Source organism: Arvicola amphibius, chromosome 2 (assembly GCF_903992535.2).
Source record: "Arvicola amphibius chromosome 2, mArvAmp1.2, whole genome shotgun sequence".
NCBI lineage: Eukaryota > Metazoa > Chordata > Mammalia > Rodentia > Cricetidae > Arvicola > Arvicola amphibius.
In genome coordinates this window covers 140171016-140194672 of record NC_052048.2, presented here as the reverse complement: position 1 = coordinate 140194672, position 23657 = coordinate 140171016, and the positions used below count along the sequence as shown (strand labels likewise).

At 44.1% G+C, this 23657-nt stretch overlaps 1 protein-coding gene across 1 annotated transcript; it reads left to right on the top strand.

The window, feature by feature from the left end:
* The first annotated feature begins 18678 nt into the window (after positions 1–18678).
* LOC119806321 (60S ribosomal protein L39-like) lies at positions 18679–18834 on the top strand. The gene has a single exon (XM_038317953.1). The coding sequence runs from the start codon at positions 18679–18681 to the stop codon at positions 18832–18834; it is 156 nt and encodes a 51-aa protein (XP_038173881.1).
* The last annotated feature ends 4823 nt before the right edge of the window (positions 18835–23657 follow it).

Here is a 23657-nt window from a genome sequence, read left to right as displayed (position 1 = left end):
GGTACTGGGGATCCAACAGAGATCCTCCGCAAGAGCGAATGCTAACTGCTGAGGGCATCTCCAGAGCTCAGAAAAGCCTAAGTTTGGAAAGCACCAGAGGAAGAAGTTCAGAGCGGCTGTGGCTGTGGGACAAGCTAAATGACTCCGCAGCATCAGGCACCAGCCCTACGGCTTTGTGACCAACTTCTGGGTTTTAAAAGTGAGGGGAAAAAAGAGTTTTGAAGATCAGCATTGAATGCCCGCTCCTTAACCATTCTCTTCCGTCTTCTAAGGGCTGTTCCTCAGGCTGCCTGTCTCACACCATGATGGCCAAGGTTGTGGGGTGCCTGAGCCCTAGGAGCAAAGTTGAGCAGAGCTTCCAGCACTACCAACCCCTCAGGGGCTGCCAGGTCTGCGCACATGTTCTTCAACCACATGATGCGTGCTTCATGGTCTATACATCAGGGGCAAGCGCGTCTGAAGAGCCACTAGCCACAGGTGGCTGCTGAAGGGGGCAGGGCCACTCTCTTCTGGGGACATGGTCACTAGTGTATTGCCCACGCTTCAGTGGATGGTCCCACACCACATGCACATGGACAACACTAATCAGAGTCAAGAGGTTATCAATAACCAAAATAGGGGAGTATGTGAAATGAGGGGGTAAACTGTGGGGGCACTAGGGGAGGGGGAGGGAGATAGCAGTGGTCAGCTGTGATTAAAGTGCATTCTAGAAACAAATGTGGGTTTCAAACACATTTATTTAATTTTTAAGGAAAATACCTGCCTCAGAAAGTGGCTGTGGGGGCTAAAGAAGACAGAAACGATCACAAATAGCTTTCGGCTCACCATAAGACGTCTTCTTTATTTCTCCTTGACTCTTGGTTTTTGTTTGTTTATGTATTGTTTTTTGTTTGTTTGTTTTTTTCGAGACAGGGTTTCCCTGTAGTTTCTAGAGCCTGTCCTGGATCTAGCTCTTGTAGAGCAGGCTGGCCTCGAACTCAGAGAGATCTGCCTGCCTCTGCCTCCCGAGTGCTGTGATTAAAGGCGTGCGCCACCACCGCCTGGCTTTTATTGTTTTTTTTTTAAGGGCTGACTCCCCAGCCTAATGCCACCTTTCCTTTACCCTTAGGGTTTTAAGATTTTTTTGCTTCTTTTCTTCCTTCTCGCTTTTCTTTTTAAACCAAGGATGTAACTTTAAGTACTCCCACAGAGTTTATGAAACAATATCACCCTAAAGAAAGACACTCACATGAGGAATGGGACCTGTGGTGTTTGCCAGGAAAATTCAGGATTAAAAACATCAGCGCGAAGGCAACTCCTCATGTTTCTGGCTTTCTCTGTAAAGCTATAAGTTAACTCACTTGATTCCTTCTGGTAGTCCTCTGAGGTCGTCAGGACAAGTGAGGTTCAAAGAGTGACCTGAAGCTGCACGGCATGACAATATCTCCACATACTTTATTGGACAGCTGTTAGCGTGGCTACTGGGCTCCCCAGGTTTCAGGATGTTCATGGCTTAGCATGGCTACTGCGCTCCCCAGATTTTAGGATGTTCATGGCTTAGCGTGACTACTGTGCTCCCCAGATTTCCGGATGTTTGTGGCTTAACCTGGCTTCTGTGTTGCCCGGATTTCAGGATGTTCATGGCTTAGCATGGCTACTGGGCTCCCCAGATTTCAGGATGTTCTATGCCATGAAGAGTGTAAGTAGGAAATACTTTAGCCTCTTGCAATGGATGATCAAGCCCCTTAAAGCTATTATGTGGTAGAGAGGATTCCTAAGTAGGGATGGCAAGAACTTGAGCAGATCATTTACCCAACCCTGAGCCGATTTTCTCATTCTGAAATTGGTGAATAACTCTTTACCACTACGTGGTTGTAAGGGTTAAAAGAGAGAATGGCTATAAAAGTACTTTGTAAACTGTAAAGTTCTGTCCCAGGTTTGGGGGCAGAGAAGACATTATCTGATTTGGCAGTGGAATGCAAGATCAAACGTAGGTTAGAGGTTGGGGGTGGGGGCTTAAAAGACCTCCCAGGGAGAGTAGCAACAGCGCAACCATCCACCCCGCTTCCCCTGCAGGGAGCGCCCACTGAGGCGCAAAGGCAGACCCCATGGCCAACCCCACCTTGAACAAATGTACTCCTTTCCATTTGCTGCAGCTGGTTGGTGGTAAGAGGTGAAGGGAGCAGGCCAGACAGCTGGCAAGACATGAAACAGAGAGGTCTATGTTTCACCAAAAAAAAAAAAAAAAAAAAAAAAAAAAAAAAAAAAAAAAAAAAAAAAAAAAACCTGTGGGAAATAGTGAGAGACCGAAAAAACAGCAGCAAGTGCTTGGGGCATTTCAGCTGGGAAGTGAGACAGAGGCAGACCCAAGACAGACCCGCACCCTCCATCAGCAATCACCGTGGCTCACATGTCAGAAAGAGAGCTGTCCTCCCTCGGGGTAATCTTGAAGGCTGTCAATGTTCTAGCCATGAGAAAAAAAAAAATCTATACGGAACATCTCAACATGTGGAGGCCTGATAGAGCTGAGATGTTCTTTGGGAGCCTGACTATTGCCGGCTTCTCACTTGGTGGACTGGGAATGTCGGCAGGAGGGCATGTTTCACTGGGGAGGGGAGAGCAATGTCTCAACCTGCCTGGGGACAAGTCACTGCTTCTGATCTAAGAAGCCAGCAGAGCAGGGCTGGCAACCTGGGTTCAAACCCAATCCCACCACTTACCTCACCTAGGTAGTCTTGCTGCTGTTTTGCTAAATTGCTTAACTTTAGTGGCAGAGGTGATAAACTTGATGGGCTTTCAATTTCCTGCTCTGTAAGGCAAGGGCAAGTACCAGGGCCTTCCTCTGGGCTGTTGCAGGACTGAATGATAGTTGGTAAGGCAATTAGAAAGCGCCCAGGACAAAAGCGACTGTATAGCATTGGCTATTACAGAATTGTTTCCAAAGGGAAGCTTAGTCTCTGATCTTGTTCCTAAGGCCTACAGATGGGACTGGACGGAAACAAAAAAACGCCCTGCACCATCAAGTATACCAACAGGCCTTACGTACATCCAAGGCCATACATGAGCACCCAAGAGACCTTTCAAATGCTTCTGTGATTCATGTTTTCCACATGGGAGTGTTGCGTCATGGTAGGTACATTAACAGTCGAAGGACAACTTGCAAAAATCAGTTTTTCTCTCCCCATGTAGGTCCCAGAAGGATCGAACTCTGGTACTTGGGCTTGGCAGCAAGCGCCCATACCGACTCAGCCATCTGGTGAGTCCTCAAATGCCTCTATTTTATGAAGCACTTTAGAGAAGTCAAGCGTACATACAGAAGGCAGGAAGCCTAGTGACTAAATGTTTATGTCAGACCTGTGTTTGGGTCCAGCTCCATCTCTCACATGCTATGAGACCTTGGAAAGGCCACAGCATTGAGACTCTGTTCCACATTTATAAAATGAGAACAATAAAAACAGTATCTAACAGTATGGTTGAGAATAAAGGAAGGCCATGTCCGTGCTGGCACAGGTTCTCATACAGCCCTTGGCAGACGAGCAGCGCTCAGTAACGGTGGCTACTATTGTTTCCTTCACCTCAAAGAATAATAATCAGAAGAGTATTTAGTATTAAACTCAAAAGGTTTTTTATTTTTTTTTATTTTTTTTATTTTTCTTTTTTTCTATTTTTCATTCAAAAGGTTTTTTAATTAATCACATTTAGCGTGTGTATGTATGGGGAAGTTATATGTAGACATGTGTGCAGCCTGTGCACACGCTGGCCAGAGTTGTCCTGCTCTATCTCTTTCTACCATGTTCCTTTGAGACAGGGGCTTTCACAGAATCTGCACTAGGCTGGCAGCCAGCACGTCCCAGTGATTCGTGCGTGTGTCTCTGCCTCCCACACTGCTGGGCTCACGGGTGTGTGCAGTCACATCCAGATACTTACTTGGGTGCTCGGAGTCCAAATTCAGGGTCTCTGCTTGTGCAGCCCTCTTACCCACTGGCCACCTCTCCAGAGCCTCTTTGATTTCAAACAGTAGAGATGGGGCCAGACCTCTGGGAGACAGTGCTGTACCATTCGTCTACACCCCAGTCCCTAGTCAATCAAAACAGGAAGGAAAATGTCCAAAGCAGGATTGGAGAAATAGCTCAACGGGTAAGAACATTTACTGTTCTTAAAGAGGACCCGAGTTCGGTTCCCGGCACCAGCTTTGAGTAGTTTACAAGCACTTCAAGTGCTTTCACCTCCAGTGGGACTGGTGACCGGTGATTCTGATCATCACATTCACTTGCTCACACACACACACACACACACACACACACACAAAGAGAGAGAGAGAGAGAGAGAGAGAGAGAGAGCATAAATAAAATAAATTTCTTTTTTAAAGTTCCCAAATGCCTACCGCTTGCCCGACAGCACACGACCCTCTGTTATGGCCCACTCCTCTTTTTCAGCCATTGCTTTTGAACTCAGGAGTTCACTTTGCCAAAACCACTTATCATTATCACTCACATTCATTAAAATACCTGCATGATCTGGCTGCAATCTGACTAAATCACTGAGCAACAACAACAACAGCCCCCCAGAAAGCTGTCACTTTAAGAATTTGTAATGTTTTCCCCATTAACATTCCTCTCTGGTTTTATGCACTCGGTCAGGGCTGTGGGATGCAGCATAAATTATCTGCCTTCAGCAAAACGAACAGTTGAACTGCGCGGCTGCCTGACAGTGCTTGTTAGCCCATTAGCTGCCCTGAGTGCTCACCAGTGACTGCCTGCCTTTCAGCTGTCTCGAGAAGTCCTTAAGTGATTCCAAACCGGGAAGTCCGGTAATCTAGTACCCAAGCAAGCCCAGTACGCAGCATGATGTTCCGGGGTTAATTAATAAACAGTCCTTCGATGTTTATTTTTAACATAAGATATCACCACAAATCAATGTCTTTTGCATTAGTAAAAGCCAGCCACAGGAAAAAAAATGAAACAATATTTTCATAAAATCCTTCTAACAGAGGCTCTCTGTCTCCTCCATTCCTCCACCTCCACCCACTGTGTGTCCGAAGATGAATGAGTGTGTGTGTGTGTGTGTGTGTGTGTGTGTGTGTGTGTGTGTGTGATGTTTTGGTTTTGGTTTGTCAAGAACAGTCCTGACTGTTCTGGAACTCACTCTGAAAACCAGGCTGGCCTCAACCTCAGAGATCCACCCGCCTCTGCCTCCTGAGTACTGGGATTAAAAGGTGAAAGTCACCATGCCTAGCGCTTTTATCTTTTCTCTCCTTTCTTTTTTTTTCTTTTCTTTCTTTTTTGTTTTCTTTTTTCATTTTGGATGATGATGATAGTGTTTTCCTTTGTCCCACCTCACAGAGATCTTTTCAAAGGTTAAAGGAGGATATATAGTTCTTTAAAACATCTCCGGCTGGCTAGATCTCAGGATTCAGATTCTCTATGCAAAGTGGTACCTTAGCGGCTAAGCGTTCGGATCATCCAAGTGGCATGTGTTGAGGAATTGAGGAATTTGCTTCTTCCTTTTATTTACTTATTTATTTTGGTTTTTTTTCGAGACAGGGTTTCTCTGTGTAGCTTTGGTGTCTGTTCTGGAGCTAGCTCTTGTAGACCAAGCTGGCCTCGAACTCACAAAGGTCCACCTGCCTCTGCCTCCTGAGTGCTGGAATCAAAGGTATGTGACACCACTGCCCAGCTGAGGAACTTGCTTCTTGTTGATGTTTCTTGCAATAAATTCATTTACTGACTTCAGGTTGGGGCACTGTGCAAGGCCTGGTCCCACAGTGCCCATTGTGTCTCCCGAAACCCTGCTGGACTTCACAAAGGTGCCCTGAAGATCTGGAGAGTGTGAAGAATATGCAAACCTTTCAGGCCTTTGGGCTTAGACCGCTGCTTCCTCTCCCCCTGTGGACCAATGCCAGTTGGATTCTATGAGAACGTTGCAGGATCTGTTCACCATGGCAGACACTCAAATCTCAGTTCTGGGGCTGGCTGTGTAATCCGGTGGTAGAGATTTGCCCTGGATCTGAGCCCAAGCGCCCCAGAAACAAGTGAGTCCCAACTGAGCACATCTGCCCATATTTCTGATGCCAATGTTTGCTTTCAAAGATGATTAACCAAATTTCTTTTCCAGGCACTTGATCTTGAGTTCTGAGACACTCCTTCCCTTTCTCTCTCCAGAACTCTCCACGTTCCAGCTAAAAAATAAGGTAAGTACATTTCTAAAACACAAAAACAGCTGTCCAGGGACTGAAGAGATGATTCAGAGGCTGAAAGAACAAACTGTTCTTACAGAGAACTCCAATTCAGATTCCCCCAGGTCAGGAGGCTCACAATCACTTGTGACTACAGCGTCAGGGGATCTGATGCCTCCAGACTCTCCCTGTATCTGCATTCATGTGCGTGCACACACACACACACACACACACACACACACACACAATTAAAACATAAGATAAATCTTTTTTTAAAAAAATAGCTGTTTGCCTAGCAAAAATGATTTTTCAATCCCACATTCTTTGCTCTATCTGCAGCAGCTGGCCAAACCATCTCTCATGCAGTGCTGCTCTCCCATGCTTGGGAAAACCCTTTCCTGCCCTGCACAACTCTGTTTAGACACTGCCACCCCTACGTCCTCACCCTCACTCAGCTTTCGCCCCAAGATGCTTTCACAAGAGAATGGGAGAAAATATGAGCACCCAGAGAAATCTAGGCACCAATTCACCCCCCTCCCGGCTCTTTTGCACCTCCTTGCCCACCTTATGTTATAGTTACTGGGGCTAACATCTATCTCTTGGGTTCAATTCTGAGGTCTTTCCTTTGGCATGTCACACATTTTCTTCTGTGTCTCTGACTCTGTCTTTCTGATCAGGGTCTCACTATGTAGCCCTGGCTCTCTGGTTGGTATGAAACTTGCTACGTAAACCAGGTTGGTCTTGAGCTCACAAAGATCTGCCTGCCTCTTTCTCCTGAGTGCTGGTGTTGCAGACATCTGCCCCCACATCTGCCCCCACATCTGCCCCCACATCTGTCCCCACATCTGGCACTGGTGTAAAGTCGGATGAGGGAGTCTGTTTAACACAGTCACAGTTAATGCACTTCGGTTTCCACGTCTAGCAAATGGGCATACCTGTTCTGCTTAACAGTTAGTGGTGCTATCATAGAAGACAATCAATATTAAAAGATTTGTGGGTGTGTGTGTACATGTATGTGTGTGAATGTACATGTGTGTGTAGGTGTATGCATAACAGAGGTCAACCTTGAGTTTTGTTCCTCATACACTGTTCACCTTGTTTTATAAGGCAGGGTCTCTCACATGCCTGGAACTAGCCAAGTAGCTTTACAGCGTACACTACCAAGTTCAGCTTTCTCTTCCAAATTCAGCTTTCTCTTCTCTTCTCTTCTCTTCTCTTCTCTTCTCTTCTCTTCTCTTCCCTTCCCTTCCCTTCCCTTCCCTTCCCTTCCCTTCCCTTCCCTTCCCTTCTCTTCTCTTCTCTTCTCTCTTTTCTCCTCCCCCCCTTGGTTCTGGGGATCAAATTCAAGTCCTCATTCTTGTCCAGCAAACACTTTACAGACCGAATATTATCCCTAGTCCTGAAAGTTCATTTTTTTAACTACTGCATATTTTGTCTGAGTCTATTTGGACTTTTATTTTTGAAATAATATTTCTCTGGGTAAATTATATACAAAAATTTTACTATGGAATTTTACCATTTTTAAGAACTTCATACATGAATACAACATATTTCAATCATATCCATCCCCTGCTCCTCCCAGATCTACTCCCTACCTCCTCCTAATTTCATGTGGTCTTTTTTTATAGTCCACTGATTCTAATTTGTGCTACCCATATGCTCAAGAGTGTGGGACCATTCACTGGAGCAGAGACCACCTACCAGAAGCCACAGCACTAAACAAAACTGATTGTCCCTCCCTCAGAAGCCATTGTCAATGGCTCATCAGCTAGAGGTGGAAGATCATAGCTCCTCCCCCCATGTTGGAAGGTTGACTGGCTTGAGCTTGTACAGGTCTTCTGCAGGCAACCAGAGCTGCTGTGACATGCCCACAAACACATGTGTGCACATATGATATCTCATGAGCACATGCGTGCACCTGTGACATGCCCACGAGCATGTATGTGCACCTGTGACAAGCTCACAAGCACATGTGTGCACCTGTGATATCTCATGAGCACGTGAGTGCTGCTGTGACATGCCCACAAGCATGTGTGTGCACCTGTGACATGTCCACGAGCACATATGTGTACCTGTGACATGCCCATGAGCACGTGTGTGCACCTGTGACATCTCACGAGCATGTGTGTGCACCTGTGACATCTCAAGAGCATGTGTGCTCGTGATATGCCCACGGGCACATGTGTACACCTGTGATATCTCACGAGCACGTGTGTGGTGCTGTGACATGCCCATGAGCACATGTGCTCCTGTGACATGCCCATGAGCACGTGTGTGCACCTGTGATATCTCACAAGCATGTGTGTGCACCTGTGACATCTCACGAGCATGTGTATGCAGCTGTCTTGTTGTGCACAGAAGACCTGCTTCACACTGGTCCTCTCTGACCTCTGGCTCTCACATCCTCTCTACTCCCTCTTTGGTGATGTTCCCTTAGCTTCGGGTTGAGGAAATGGGACACAGATGTCCCATTGAAGCTGAGCATCCTCAGACACTTGTTCTCTGCACTTGGTTCACCTGTGAGTGTCTGCCTTAACCTCTGTCCACGACACAAGGAAGATTCTTTGACGAGATCTGAGAGTGGCACTGAGAGATAAAGTCAGAGGGCAGTTTGACACTATTATAAACAGAAATGTGTTGTTTGGTGTTTTAGAGGCTGGTGAGTCCAAAATGAAGGCTGGGAAGACTTAGTGTCTGGTGAGGGCTCTGCTTCAGATGGTGTGTGTTGCTGCATTCCCACACACCAGGACAGACAGGCTCTGTCATGCCTCTATGACAAAAAATTACCTTTATTCATGAGAGTAAAACCAGCCTGAACTTCATCCCTAGTCCTGAAACTTCATCCCTAGTCCTGAAACTTCATCCCTAGCCATCTCTCAGAGGCTTCCACATCTTTTTTTTTTATTATTTATTTATTATGTATACAATATTCTTTCTGTGTGTATGCCTGAAGGCCAGAAGAGGGCACCAAACATCATTACAGATGGTTGTGAGCCACCATGTGGTTGCTGGGAATTGAACTCAGGACCTTTGGAAGAGCAGGCAATGCTCTTAACCACTGAGCCATCTCTCCAGCCCCCATGGCTTCCACATCTTGATATTATTGAATTATAAATTAGGGTTTGACGTATAAGTTGAGGGAGGGGACATAACCATACCATAGCACACTCTATGGCAAATAATTTGACAGTGTTTACCAAGAACCTTAAATTGTTTCTTTTTATTTCTAATTATTCCACCCATTACCAGTTTTAAAGAAAAATCATAGACATGGGGCATGTTACACAATGATGTGGAGCTGGAGAGATGGTTCAGCAGTGAAGAGAAATTCAGCCAGAGGATTTGGTTCCCAGAAGCCATGTTGAGTTTCTGATAATTGTCCGCAATGCCAGCTCCAAGGGATCCTCTGGCATACACACATGCATGACTTATTCCCACACAGACACAGCATATACTCACACAGACACACACAGACACATATACACATGGCATAAACCTACACACATATACACATGACATATACTCACAGACTCACACACACACATGCTTATGGCATATGTTCACACACATAGCATAAACTCACGCAGACACACAAACCATATATTCTCACACAAATACACAGACACACACTAATAATAATAAAAATATTTAGAGAATGAGGATTGAGAACTTGCTACTCCCTTCCTCCTCTCTGCATCCCCTCTATCTTAGACAAAGTTGTTCTTTTGGAAGACTTCTCTTTGCCCGCGGGTTTGGCAAGCTTAAGAGTCTTCTAGATCATCATCAAATGTCAAGGTTAGCAAGTTTTTCTAAGATAGTTTGAGTACTAAATGTTTTCACCCAGGAAGAAGTGTTTTAATAAAGAAAAAGAAAATCAACTGTCTATTACTTGTCAAAATTCTCCTTCTATAAGGGCTAGAGGGGCGGCCCAGTGGTTAAGAGCATGTGTTGCTCTTACAGAGGACTAGTTTGGTTCAGGCACCCACGTGGTGGCTCACAACCATCAGTAACTCCAGTTGCAGGGGACCCAATGCCCTCTGATGACCTCCTTCAGCATCAGGCAGGCACATGGTACTGATATACATGCTGACAAACACACACATAAAATAAAGTAAATAAATTTTACAGCAATGTTTTGCTCTACAAAGACTTGATTTGAATGTGTTTTGCCTTGAATGTAAAATTCAAAATGTTTGCCTTCATTTTCAAATACTTTGTATACATTTGGAAGTGATGGGTAAGATTGGTTTTATTTTATTTTTATTTTTTTAGACAGGGTCTTTTTGTGTAGCCCAGGCTGGTTTTGATCTTGGTATCCTCCTGCCTCAAGCCTCTAAAGTGCTAGGGTTACATCACGTACCACCTAACCCAGCTTTTCACATGCTGTTGAAGCTGTCTGCAACTCTCAATCCCTTTCTAATAATGCCTATAATATTAAACTTCATAGAGAAAATCTTTGTGGCAGGGAAAAAAACCTTGAATCTATCCTGAACCTAAATCTTCCTACTACACCACTTAAAGTGGAGAACTGCTTTTCTGACCATGAATCTTTGAGAAGTTCATGCTATGACTGCACTTGTTGAATTAGTTCTGCTAGGGACAATGGTCTTGTACCGTGAAAAGATTTGTCACTTGTATTGGTTTAATAAAATGCTGAGAAGTATAAGTGGGGTGACCAGAATAAGAGAATTCTGGGAAGAGGAAAAACTCATCTGCAGTTGTCACACAGATGCAGAGGAAGCAAGATGAGAATACCTCACTGATAAGAGGTAACAAGCCACGTGGCTTACAGAGACAAGAATTGTGGGTTAATTTAAGATGTAAGAGTTACTTAATAAGAAGCCTAAGCTATTGGCCAAGAAATGTTGTAACTGATATAGTTTCTGTATTATTATTTGGGTCTGGGCTGCCGGGAAACAAACAAATAGTCTCTGTTTACCGAGTTCTCTTGCATCAGTCTAGCCAACTGACATATCAAGTGTCTTCAGTGGGCTTCAGGATAAGGACCACAGGGACACCATCTAATATGCAAACAAAAAGGACCAACCAGCTCTTATTCTGCTGTGCACCACTCTGGCTGAAGCACACTGTATTTTTCATGCACAGGGAGCAGCGACAGCCAGCTCCCAGGCAGCAGGACTGATTCACTGTTCTCCTGCACTAAAACTTAGGAGCAAAACTAAGGGTGATATTCAGAGACTGTGTATTTTCACTTCTGTGGAGAATTTAGGAATTACTTGCTGCTTCCAAGGATGAGGAGGATGTGTTTCCTTGGCCTCTGTATACCAGTAGCTAGTATATACATGTATGTATAAATGTTTGGTATGCCAAGGACACAATAATATAAGTGGCTTACTGAAAAATCACTTCCAGGCTGGGGGTGTAAGTCAATTTGGAGAGTTCTTAGCTATCAGGCACAGGCTCTGAGTTTAATCTTTAATCCCTAGTACTACATATAACCAGGCATGGTGGCTCACTTCTGTAATCCTAGCACTTGAGAGGTGTATGTACATGTGTACATGGTGAGATATTATAGAGGAACGCTGAGCATAGAAAACCCCAGAAGGCAGGAAGATGAGAAGTTAAGGCTTAGCTACATGGTGAGCTAGGCTATTCTCTCTCTCTTTCTCTCTCTCTCTCTCTCTCTCTCTCTCTCTCTCTCTCTCTCTCTCTCTCTCTCTCTCTCTCTCTCTCTCTCTCTCTCTCTCTCTCTCTCGTGTGTGTCCCTGGAATGTAACTGGGATATACAAGCCAAACAATCCCTTTCCTCTCCAAATTGTTTTTGATTATGGTCATTATCACAGCAATAGAAAGCCATCTAGTACAAACTGCTAATCCATGAACTGGTACAAACTTTACTGAACCCCTGCCTCATTTTGTTATAGCTGGGAAGTTTGTCACCAAGTCATACTTCTGAAGATGACTCTTTCCTTATGGTTGTTACAAAGTGTCATTCAATTCGAAAGAGTTAACGAATAAAAGCACTGCTACCGTTTTCAATAACAGAATTTTAATATACTGTTTTGCAAAAATAAAGAAAACGATACAAGACAAACAGCTTCAAATGTATCTTATCCAAGGACCTCAAATCTGAATGCAATAGAACTTTCAGATTTACGATCCCGCTAGCTTTCCAGTCTCTGGAAAGTTTAACCAGCTTCTCTGCGACTATTTTTTACTGTGAAAGTGGAAAGAATACTGCTCTCAGCTCCCCTAGGGTGCTGTGTGAGGTAACTGGTCAGTAAGTGTTGCCTTTAGCGCGCAGTGTATATCTCCCCGTAATTATCTGCATCTACGGCCTATGCTTGTGAGGAGTATTTACAAAAGGCTAAAGCTGATGAGGAAAATAAAGGGAAGAGACGTGGAAGTTAATTTAGGACAGAGGAAAGAGAAATTTGGGATTTGGCACATTTTATTGGTTTTTTGTTAATACAAGCTATGTACGTCTTGAAATTGTGGATTATTGTGCTAGAATACATAAATCATCTACACACACTGTATGCAAGATGGAAGACTACAGATGTGACTCAGTAGTTAAGATAGCTTACTTGTCCTGACAGAGGCCCCACGCTCAGTTCCCAGAACACAAATGGCAGCTCACAACTATCTGTAACTCTGGTTCCAAGGGATGGGACACCCTCTTATGGCCTCCATGGACTTCTGCACACACACAAACTCAGACAGGCACATACATACACATGAAAATGTCTTTTAAAAAATCCTCAGTTTACAGCACTGGGAAGGCAGAGGCAGGCAGATCTCTGTGAGTTCGAAGCCAGCCAGGGCTACACAGCAAGAGCTTGTACCCAAATTCAATGGCCTAACTGATTAGGTAGCTAATTAAAATACTGAAAACTCAGCTAGGCCTGGAGTTACAGCTCAGTGCTATAGCATTTGCCTAACTACACAAGGGTCTCACAAGAGTCTGGGTTGAACCCCAGCACAGCAGTGTGGTTAATAAATAAGGAAGCTGTTCATTTGTTCTCCCGCTCCTTCCCGCACTGCCGCTCTGCCCCAAGCGGCCTGCTCGCACGTGGCTCTTCTGACACATCCTAAGAATTCCTGCATCGCACTCTCTTTCACAGCTATGTCTGTGATTCTGAAGATTCTGCAAGTCTTGCCCAGAGGCTAGTCCCACAATTCTTAAACATCGATGAGTTTTCCAGCCAGGCGAAAAGCTAAGGTGGAATAATGGAACTATGAAGATTTCTTTTTCAAAAAGTATCCATCTGGGGGAGGGAGGCTAGAAAATGGTTAAGAGCACTGGCTGCTCTTTCAGAAGATCTGGATTCAGTTCCCAGCATCCACATAGTGGCCCGCGGTAGTCTATAATTCTAGCTCCAGGGGATCCAATGCAGCCATCAGACACCAGACGTGCATGTAGTGAACAAGCAAAACACTCAAATGCATGGCATAAATTAGTTTAAGTGTATATCCACTTCTGCTGGACATGTGGTGCCCACTTTGAATCCCAGAACTCCAGGAGACAAAGGCAGGCAGAGCTCTGTGAGTTCCAGGCCAAAGGGCCCACATGTCAAGTTCTGGGCCAGTCAGGACCACATAGTAAGACTCTGCCTCAAAAAGAAATCCTAAATTTTTCATTTTGAAAGTGAAGAGGACATTATATTTATTTGTATAATGCTTTGCAAGCATGCTGAGATAATGCAATGAAAAATAAACACCGTGGCCCTTAATACTTCCTCTTAAATGAGCTCTTTCTACATCAACTCTTGGTTTCGCTTTGTATTGATCTTAGAGCATACCCCTTTTCCTATGCATGTATATGTTTTCCAGAGGCCCCAAAAGGTTAGCATCTGTTATAGATCATTATATACTAACACTTTGGGCTAATGGGCAAGGACTAAATCAGTAATCCTAGTATCGTCTTCTGAGATCTACGGCCATGGCAAACCACTTAACATCTATCACATCTGTTTTTCTTTCAAAATGAGTAATAATTGTTGAATTAGTGAATCTATAAAGTATATCTATATTAGGAGCCTTCCATTAAAAATGAGAAAGAAACATAGACCATTATAAAGACCTAGTTCTTGAATTACATCTGAGATTATAGACCGTGGGATTTAAGTCAAACTAAGAATATATTAAAGCACTTTGGTAAACAGGAGAACATTTTGAACAGTTTTCAGTGAGGAACCTAACATGGCTTACAAATACATATAGTTCTTCCAAAGGGCTAGTGCTGTAAGTTGAAAAGAAAGAAAGAAAGAAAGAAAGAAAGAAAGAAAGAAAGAAAGAAAGAAAGAAAGAAAGAAAGAGAAAGAAAGAAAGAGAAAAATTCTTTCAAGAAGTTTTATAGTTCTAAAACCCTTAGCTGTAATTCTACAGACTCGCCAACTATGATAGTGACTTCCCAGAATCCTGCTGTTCTACAAGTCGCTCAAGGAATACAGAAGCGAAGCGCAGATACCATCTGCTGTGCAAGAAGGACACCTTCAAGCTGTTAAACGAGCGGCTAGGGGTCTGTTCTAAAGTGAACAAGAATGCTGCTCGCGTGGGGATTGTCCCTTGCTATTAGCTGTGGCAAATGAGTCATTTAAAGACATCAGAACTGAACGGAACTGTCTATCAGTCGGCTCCAAGATGAGCTTGTTAGCTTCGCAATAAAAATGCCTTTTCTGGCTTCTCTACTGCAGAAGCTTTTACAAGGTTTTTCTGGGAGTAGATTTCAGATGGCTTTTACGTTTTTAAGCCTCTATTTTCCCATTTCTGTTCTGTAGAGGTTTAGACCTTCTAAGCTGGAGTAGTTTAACAGTGCTTGCGATCTGGTCACGAAGACTCTCCCTTACTACAAACATCCCCCTGGCAAAGCACCACCCACCAGCTGCCCAGCTCAAGTTTTAACAAATTCCAATAGGACCCTCTGGTCTAAGGCTTTCTTTTCTGAGATTTCAGTTATTCTCCATCAACCACCATCCAAAAAAAAAAAAAACATTCAAGGGACATTTCCAGAAATAAACAATCCATAGATTTGAAATTGTTAAGCAATTTTAGTAACATGAAATCTTGCACTGTCTAGTTCCCTCCTGCCCAAGACATAAATCATCTCTCTGTTCAGAATATCCATCAGGTATATGGCACCTTCCCAACAGTTACTTAGTAACCATCTGGGTTACCCGGTCACCTGTGATGGCAACACATTGTATTCAAGAATCCCTTACATAGTCCCTAGGGCTGTGTGGTAAATGCCTGGGTCATTCACCTTGCTTCATCTCATTCTGTAGAGAGTGTTTCATCCCATCTCACAGTGAAGAGAAACACAGGATAGTTAACCACTTAGACAGAGAATGATCACACACAGCTCTTTACCATAGTATATATATTATATATTATAATTACTCTATATTCCCCATGGAAGGTGATGCAATTGCATTTATATTCAAAAACAAATGCTAAATTTTCTAGTTTTCTTCTTTTTCCCCTCTCCCCTTTCAAGACAGGATCTCTCTGTGTAACCCTGGCTGTCCTGAAATTTCCTCTGTAGACCAGGCTGGTCTCATATTCACAGAGATCCGCCTGCCTCTGCTTCCCGAGTGCAGGGATTAAAGGCGTGCGCCACCACTGTCCTGCTAACTTTCTTCTTCTAAGTGTTAGATTCTACATGGAGAATTTGATTTTTTTCCTTCGTTTTTGCTTTTCTTTCTTCCTTTTTTTATGAGTAAGGAAATTTATTAACCCAGCATGCTTTGTTCTAATGCTTTTGCTGGCAGCTGCCATCCGTCTGCTGATCTTATCCAGATCTCTCTGTCCCTGAGGTGTTAGCTTGCAGTCCCCATCTTGGTCCTTTTCCACCATTTTCAGCCTCTCCAGGACTTGGAAGACCCAACGGTCCCCATCTTGGAGCCTCTGCTGCAGTGACTAGGTTGACGCTGTTTCTCTGCCATCCTCTGTCAGTCCTGCTCATGGAGTCAAGGCTGGCACCATGGCGAAGGTTCAGGTGCCATGTTGTGGAAGCAGGGGAATTTGCTTTTTAAAATGGTATGAATCAAGCGGAAGGTGACAGTATTTGAAATAATGAAATACTGTCCCCAAAGAAGTCAAATTGGTACAGACTTAGTTTTCTCTTTTTTCCTACCACTGGCAATGGTGCGATTTAACACTTACAGCTTGCTCTTCATTAGAAAAGCCAACTGGTACTTCCTGAAAAGGAATTGGTTACATGAAGAAAGATCTCACACTTGACCCTTATTACCACTTTGGGGCCATCACGAGGAAGTTGCATTTTTATCCACCAAGGTTTGCTGGAGACGTCCAAAATATCAAAATGCAAAAAAAACCCTAAAAGTCCAACAAAAGACATGTTTAAACAAGTTATGATGATAAATGAATTAAATACTTTACAGCTGTTAAAAAATACACATGCAGCATATTTAAAAAAAAAACGAGTCACATAGTGTATGCTATGGTATTGAGTTAAAAAGTGAGCTGTAAGCCAGGCATGGTGGCACACCCTGCAATCACAGCCCTTGAGAGCTGGGGCAGGAGGATTGAAAGTCCCAGCACAAGAAACTTTGTCTCAAAACAAAAAGAAGTGATAAAGAAAGAAAAGAGAAAGGCAGGATTCAGAATCGCATGCATGAGCGCTGCAGCTTCGACAGGAATCAGGAACGAAAGTTGATTTCTTCCAAAACCGTTCCAAAGAAAATGTGCCAGAATAACATTGCTGACTTCTTGTTTGAGAAGACTGCGGGCAGGGTTTTGTGTTCCTCCCACCCAACCCTGCTCCTTACTCATTTTTAGCATTGTTTTCTTTTCTCTTTTCCTTCTTTGCACGAGAGTCATCTATGTGATCTTTGTCCTTCAGAGGGAATAGGACTGAACCTTGTACACACTAGGCAGGAGTTCACTGACTCAGCAACATCCCCAGTAATTAATCCTTGCTTGCTGGCTTTTTTATTTATTTTTATTTTATGTGCATTGGCGTTTTGCCTGCATATATGTCTGTGTGAGGGTGTCAGACTTGGAGTTACAGGCAGTCGTGAGCTGCCATGTGGGTGCCTGGGTCCTCTGGAAGAGCAGTCAGTGCTCTCAACCTCTGAGCCATCTCTCCAGCCCCTGTTGCTGACTTTGTTACTGAGAACCTCCCTCCAGTGCCTTAGCATCCCCTAGCCTGTTTTATTTTGAGACACTCACATGGCAGCTCACAACTGTGTGTAATTCTAGTTCCAGGGGACCCGACAGCCATGGCAAAATACCAATGCACATAAAAATAAATAGATAAATATTAAATAAATAAATAAATAATTTTTGAACCTGAAAAAAAGAAGATGGTCAGACAGATCCATAAACTTACAACTATAGAACCTTTGGAATGTCTTTACTGCTCCAACAGGAAGTGAACCAAAGTCCTGTCAGCCGCAGACCTCATCTGCCCTCCAGTTCCTTTCTCTTCATTCCTTGGTTGCTTGAAGACATGGTGTACAGCCCGAGAGAGACTCAAACACAGAAGACAGTAGTATGTAACCGTGGGAGGTTCTCCTGACATCACATGAACTCTAGCCAGCTTCTCTTCAATACTGTCCCTGCCCTTTCAGTTATAGGAGCCCGTCAACCAGCTGAAGAGCTCTGCCCAGTGCATAGGTTATTGATTTTCTATTGTAATGAAGGCAGGCTGTGTGGTCCCCTAGCTGGAAAACAGCACCAAGGTGCAAGCTCCCAGAAAGATGCCCAAGCTGGAAACATGACTCCTACTTATCAAATATATAAATGGGTTCTCAAAATGTGGCTTCAGTGGCCATTAAATTCTGTGATTAATTCAGCCATAACTGAATGCCTGCTCTGTAACTGTGCTAAGTGCTGATTGCAGCGAGACCAGGACAGCTCAGTAATGAGAAATGAATGTAGTTCTTAAGTGTGTCAGTCTCTCCAACGGCCGTATCTAACTGTGTTTGAAATGTTTGTAACAAAACATCTCAAGACTATTGGGAGAACAAAGCTTAGCGTCCTAACTTCCCTCCTGAATGACAGAGGCGCAAATGACATTCTAGGACTGTGGTTATAAAATCGGAGGACGAGGACTGTGGCCATTACTCAGCCGCTGGCCTCATCTAAACAAAGTCCTGGGTTCATTCCGCCTCACCTCGTAAGCCAGGGATGGTGGAGCACAGCTGTAATCCCAGCACTCGGGAGGGAAAAGCAGGAAGATCAGGAGTTCAAGTTTATCCTGGGAAATATAGCAAGTCCAAGGCTAACATGAAAAACAAGAGACCGTGGCCAAAGAGGGGAGAGAGAGAGAGAGAGGGGGGGAGGGAAGGGGGGAGAGGGGAAGGGGGAGGGGGAGAGGGAGAGGGAGAGAGAGAAGAAAAAACAAAAAAAAACAAAGTGGGCATTTGAGAAATACTTCCTGATTGTTGACTATGTGCTGGCGGCTTTTATGCCAACTTGACACAAACCATAGTCATCTGAGAGGAGGGAACCTCAGTTGAGAAAATGTCTCCATAAGATCCATTTCCTCTGCCTTTCCTCTGCCATCATGCGCCGTCTGCCCACCTTGGCTTCTCGCCATGTCTTCTCACATGACTTTCAGAATCAAGCAATTCCTGGCCAAGAAACAAAAGCAAAATAGTCCTATTCCTCAGTGGATTCGGATGAAAACTGGCAACAAAATCAGGTACAAGTCCAAGAGAAGACATTGGAGGAGAACGAAGCTGGGTCTGTAAGGAGCTGACAGCGGCAAGGTCATCGATGAGCGTAATAAGATGGAGTTCAGCCCTTTCAACCTGGAGACTTAATCATGTTTAAGTTGGGAGTGGTTTGACCAGTAATAAAATGTAGAAGCTTTTGGGAAAAAAAAAAGATCCAACTGTTGAGTATTTTCTTAGTGATTGATGTGGGAGGTCCCAGCCCATTGTGGGTGGTGCCACTCCTGGGCTGGTGGTCCTGGGTGCTATAAGAAAGCAGGCTGAGTAAGCCATGGAGAGCAAGCCAGTAAGCAGCACCCCTCCATGACCTCTGCATCAGCTCCTGCCTCCAGGTTCCTGCCCTGTTTGACTTCCTGTTCCGACTTCCTTCGATGACGGACTATGATGTGGAAGTGTGAACTTAAGAAACCCTTCGCTCCCCAACTAGCTTTCTTCATGGGATTTCATCAGAACAATGGTAACCCTGACTAGGATAGATTAGATAGAAACAAGAAAGATTCCAAGATAGTTTTTAGAAAGAAAAGCTAGAAGCAAACCGCACAGTTTTGTTAAAGCAAAAAAAAAAAAAAAATGAAGGGAGTGGCAGAGCTTGTAAATGTTTTCAACAGTCAACAACAGGACAGTGCTACTGTCCTGGGACAGACAGGTGTCCATGGGGGCATGGGGGCACACTTACATAAGCCAGCCATTCACTTAACAGTGTTAGCCCAGTTAATAAGGTCACTGGCGCTCACTAATTGTCATTTCTTCCTTGCAGGCACTCGGGACCCTGGCTGAACATTAATGAACAGGTCTCCAAGTATGGAGGTCTGGTAAGATAGAGCCGTTTATAAAAGGTTATGAATTAAATTAAAATTCCAACTCATCACAGAGCTGGGAGGCAATACTCTTCTTTAGCTACAAATGCCTCCACATCATATAGATGCTCAGATGTTCTCATATAGATGCTCAGACTAGCATTTGGTTAGAAGCCATCAGAATATGCAGGTCGCGCCTGCTTCTCTCGTTAAAAGCACAGCAAAGAATAAAAATCATGAGATGCTGTCCTGGGGAAAGCGAGGGCTTAAAAGTGCACAGGGCAGTTGAATTCAGAATCTTTTAATGGCTCTGGGAAGAGGGAGAGTCAGCAAAAATCCATATAAGGATTCCATTCAAAACATTTCCTATTTACCGGTGATGTAAATATGAGCCTTCCGCTGGTTGGAGTGGGACCTCCAAGTCTGTGCTGCTTGGGGATCTTACATGCCCCCCAAACCTGGGAATCTAGTCCCCCGCTGCTGCTGCCTGTGGCACTTCTGAAGTCACCAGCCAGTTCCACAGGATCTGTGTACAAGTTTCAGCAGGCTTTCAGAAGCTGAAAATAAAAGAATCAAAGGGTTATTGGCGTATTTATGGCTGATGACTAATTTTAAGTAAATTTGACACATGGAGATATTACGGTTTAAACATAAAATGTCACCCACAGTCTCCCACTGGGAGCTGAGGAGGTTCTGGAAATTTGAGGAGGTAGAACTGGGCTGGGTCCTTGAAGGCATTTGTCCCTGTCCCCTGCCTCTCCGCTTCTGTCCATGATGAGGTAAAGATCCCCCCCCACACACACTCTCTCATTCTCACGGGGTTCTGCCCAAGCACATAGTACTGAAAAGCCGTAGTTGAGCTCTCTGAAACTCCGAGTTGACATAGATATTTCTTCCCTCAAGTTCAAGTTCTTTCTGTCATGTATCTGATTACAGCAAGAAAGGTGGCGAAGACAGAAGGTTGTTCAGAAACCATCGGCTGCGTTTTCAGTGATTAACATGTAGACGTGTTAGTTATGTATACGCTGATAGTACAAATAGTTTAATCTCTGTCCTTTTTTTTCCTCTCCAGGTAGGTGTATTTACATCTCACTCATGAAAATCCCAGGAAAACAATTCTCACAAAAGAACTCTCTACTTTATTCACTGAAAGCTAATGAGGTACCAAACATCTTGGTTGCCTAATAACCACTTCTTAATAATCACTTTATTCAAATAACCATTGGAGAGAGGAGACACAACTTAGAGGCAGGGCCCTAGCATGGGTGAGGACTTGGGTTCAGCAACAAAAAAAAAAAAGAAAGAAAAGAAAAGAAAAGAAACCTTAAACAAAAATATAAGTAAATACCAAGTAGTTTTAACAAAGCCTTTCTGGGACAGGGTAACCTGGCAGTGGCGTTCACAGCCTCACTCTGCAGCCCATGTGTGCTTTTCCCCTCAACTACCATTGTTGATGCAGCCACAAAGACTGAAGCAAGCAAGACAGCAAAACGTAAGCAGGCTCTAGGGCTAAAAAGCTAGGAAAAACAAAATAAAGGGCATATTTTATCATAAAGTGACATGTGACATTTTAGGCACTTTGGAATTAAAATTATTGGCTCGTGTATGTAAAAAGTGTATTTGCATCATATTAGGCAAGACAACTGTCAAACTAGAACATTTTAAATAATATAAAAACGTAATTGTTCTGAGGGTTAAAATACTGCAAAGCGAGGGGAGAATAAACATGAAGCCCAGCTCTGTCTATTTCATAATAATAAAGAGTATGAAATTTGCCTTCTGTTGGCCACCGTCATTGCCCAGCAGACCTTGCAGTGATTCTGCAGCTAGTTGCTGCACAGCGGGAGTCTCCAAGCCTGTTAGACACCTAATTCCTGTGCTCTGCAATAGATCTCACTGCTGCACCCAGCAGCACTTAGGGTCATTCCTAGGTCACGGTGGCTAAAGATGGCTGTCAATTCACTATTGGCCTGGGCTTCAAGTCTCCTTTCTCTGTGTCATCGTGATGCTTTCTAGTGATGATTCAGGAAATTAACCGCTCCATCCATATGCATCTTTAGGGGTCTGCCCTACTGCTCATACGTGGCTGCATTAAAAGCTCAATGTGTGATAGCTGAAAACCCATTGCCCCTTAAAAGCTAAGAACTGGAACAAAGACTCTTTCATCTGAATAAATATTTATGGTTCTATGCTGCCTTCTGTGTTTTTAAAAGCAAGATGTAAAAAAGCAGGTTGAAACTAGCCAACCCTGCCTTTTCTTGGTACAATGATAATAATTGCTATGTGATCAAAAATACGTGCTGAAAAGGAGTAATTACAGCAGAAGATGTCATCACCCGCGTGGCCACCTGGTGCTTTTATTGTAATGAACGGCCTTTTGGGTCCCCATGTCTGCTGAACTCTGTGTTTGCCACAGTTCTCTGCAGCTGAGAAGGACAAGGGTTAACTGTAACTCTGTGTGTGTGTGTGTGTGTGTGTATGTGTGTGCGCGTGTGTGCATGTGTGTGCGTGTGTGTGTGCGTGTTTGCGTGTGTGTGCGTGCGTGCGTGCATGCATGCGTGCGTGTGTGTGTGTGTGTGTGTGTGTGTGTGTGTGTGTGTTATTGCCAATGTGGTGGCTTGACTACATTTAGTAGGACTGTCACTCCATCTAACTACTCTGATTGGGACATGGACTTATTACAGATGAAATTGATAGCATGAATTAGAAGCTCCGTAAACCCCTGCATCTTCTTCCCAGGTGAGTTTCAGGTTCAGGGTCTCTCTATGTAGCCCTAACTGTCCTGGAACTCACAGAGATCCACTTGCCTCTACCTCTCTATGGCTGGGGTTAAAGGTGTGTGCCACCGCGCCTGGCTCCTTCCGTATGGCTATGTGCATTAGATGGGAGAAAATGACAGTAACAGGATAGGTTTCTCAAACTGCTACCTTTTAAGTCGAGTTATGCTTGTGATATGCAAATGATATGTGGTCATTTTTATGTTTTCCTTCATTAAGAACTGGGACATACAGCTGGTGGTGGTGGTGATGGTGTGCGCCTTTAATCCCAGCACTTAGAAGCAGAGGCAGGCAGATCTCTGTGAGTTCAAGGCCAGCCTGGTCTACAAACTGAGTTCCAGGGCAGCCAGAGTTACACAGAAAAGCCCTGTCTCAAAGAACAAAAACAACAAAAAAGCACTGTGACATACAAAGCAAGCATCAAACAAAAGGAGGTGAGCTCCCTGCTTCCTTCTCAGAGAGTTTGGGGGTTTTCATTTGTTTGTTTTGTTTCTGAGACAGTGTTTCTTTGTGTAGCCCCGGCTTCCTAGATCTCACTCTGTAGACTAGGCTGGCCTTGAACTCAGAGATCCGCCTGCCTCTGCCTCCCCAGTGCTGAGTTTAAAGGCAAGTCCCACCACCACCCAGGTCTCAGAGAGTCTTTTAAAGGACTCACTATACTTTCCCCTGGAACTAGTAAGCAAATCTCAGGAGCTGAAAGCTGGGCATAGGTTCCAGGCGTGGGCAGATGGGCCGAGGCACAACAGTAGCCAGTCATTGATGGAAATTTAAAGCTGGCAGCAAGAAGTGTGTAGCCTGGATCCTGTGAGAGAATGGTGGTGTGGTACCTGGCACCCTGACGTGTGTCGATAAACAAAATAGTAACACATTCTGCTTGAGGGAAAGAAAAAGCCCAGTGTCACATCGATGCTTACCGTTGCTTCATCAAACTGTCTGCTACCTGAGATCAATTACTTATTCTACTTCCTGACCACTAATAAACAAACAAACAACAGCTAGTGTCTTAAAACGTATCCCTAATCCTCATTCCCCTGAAAATGGCGGAGTGGGAGAGGGGAGGCTCAGATTTATCAACATCTAAAAATAAACTTTTCAAATAGATGATGGATCCTAACATCTCATTTTTTGATATGACAAACTTGAAGACAAGGTCAAATTTATTGGACTATTGATCGAGTAGAAATCCTCATTCAAAACAGTCTTTCCAGAACCAGGCATGGTTGTAGATGGAAGTTTCTGTCCCACCTGCCAGTTCCCAGATAACTGA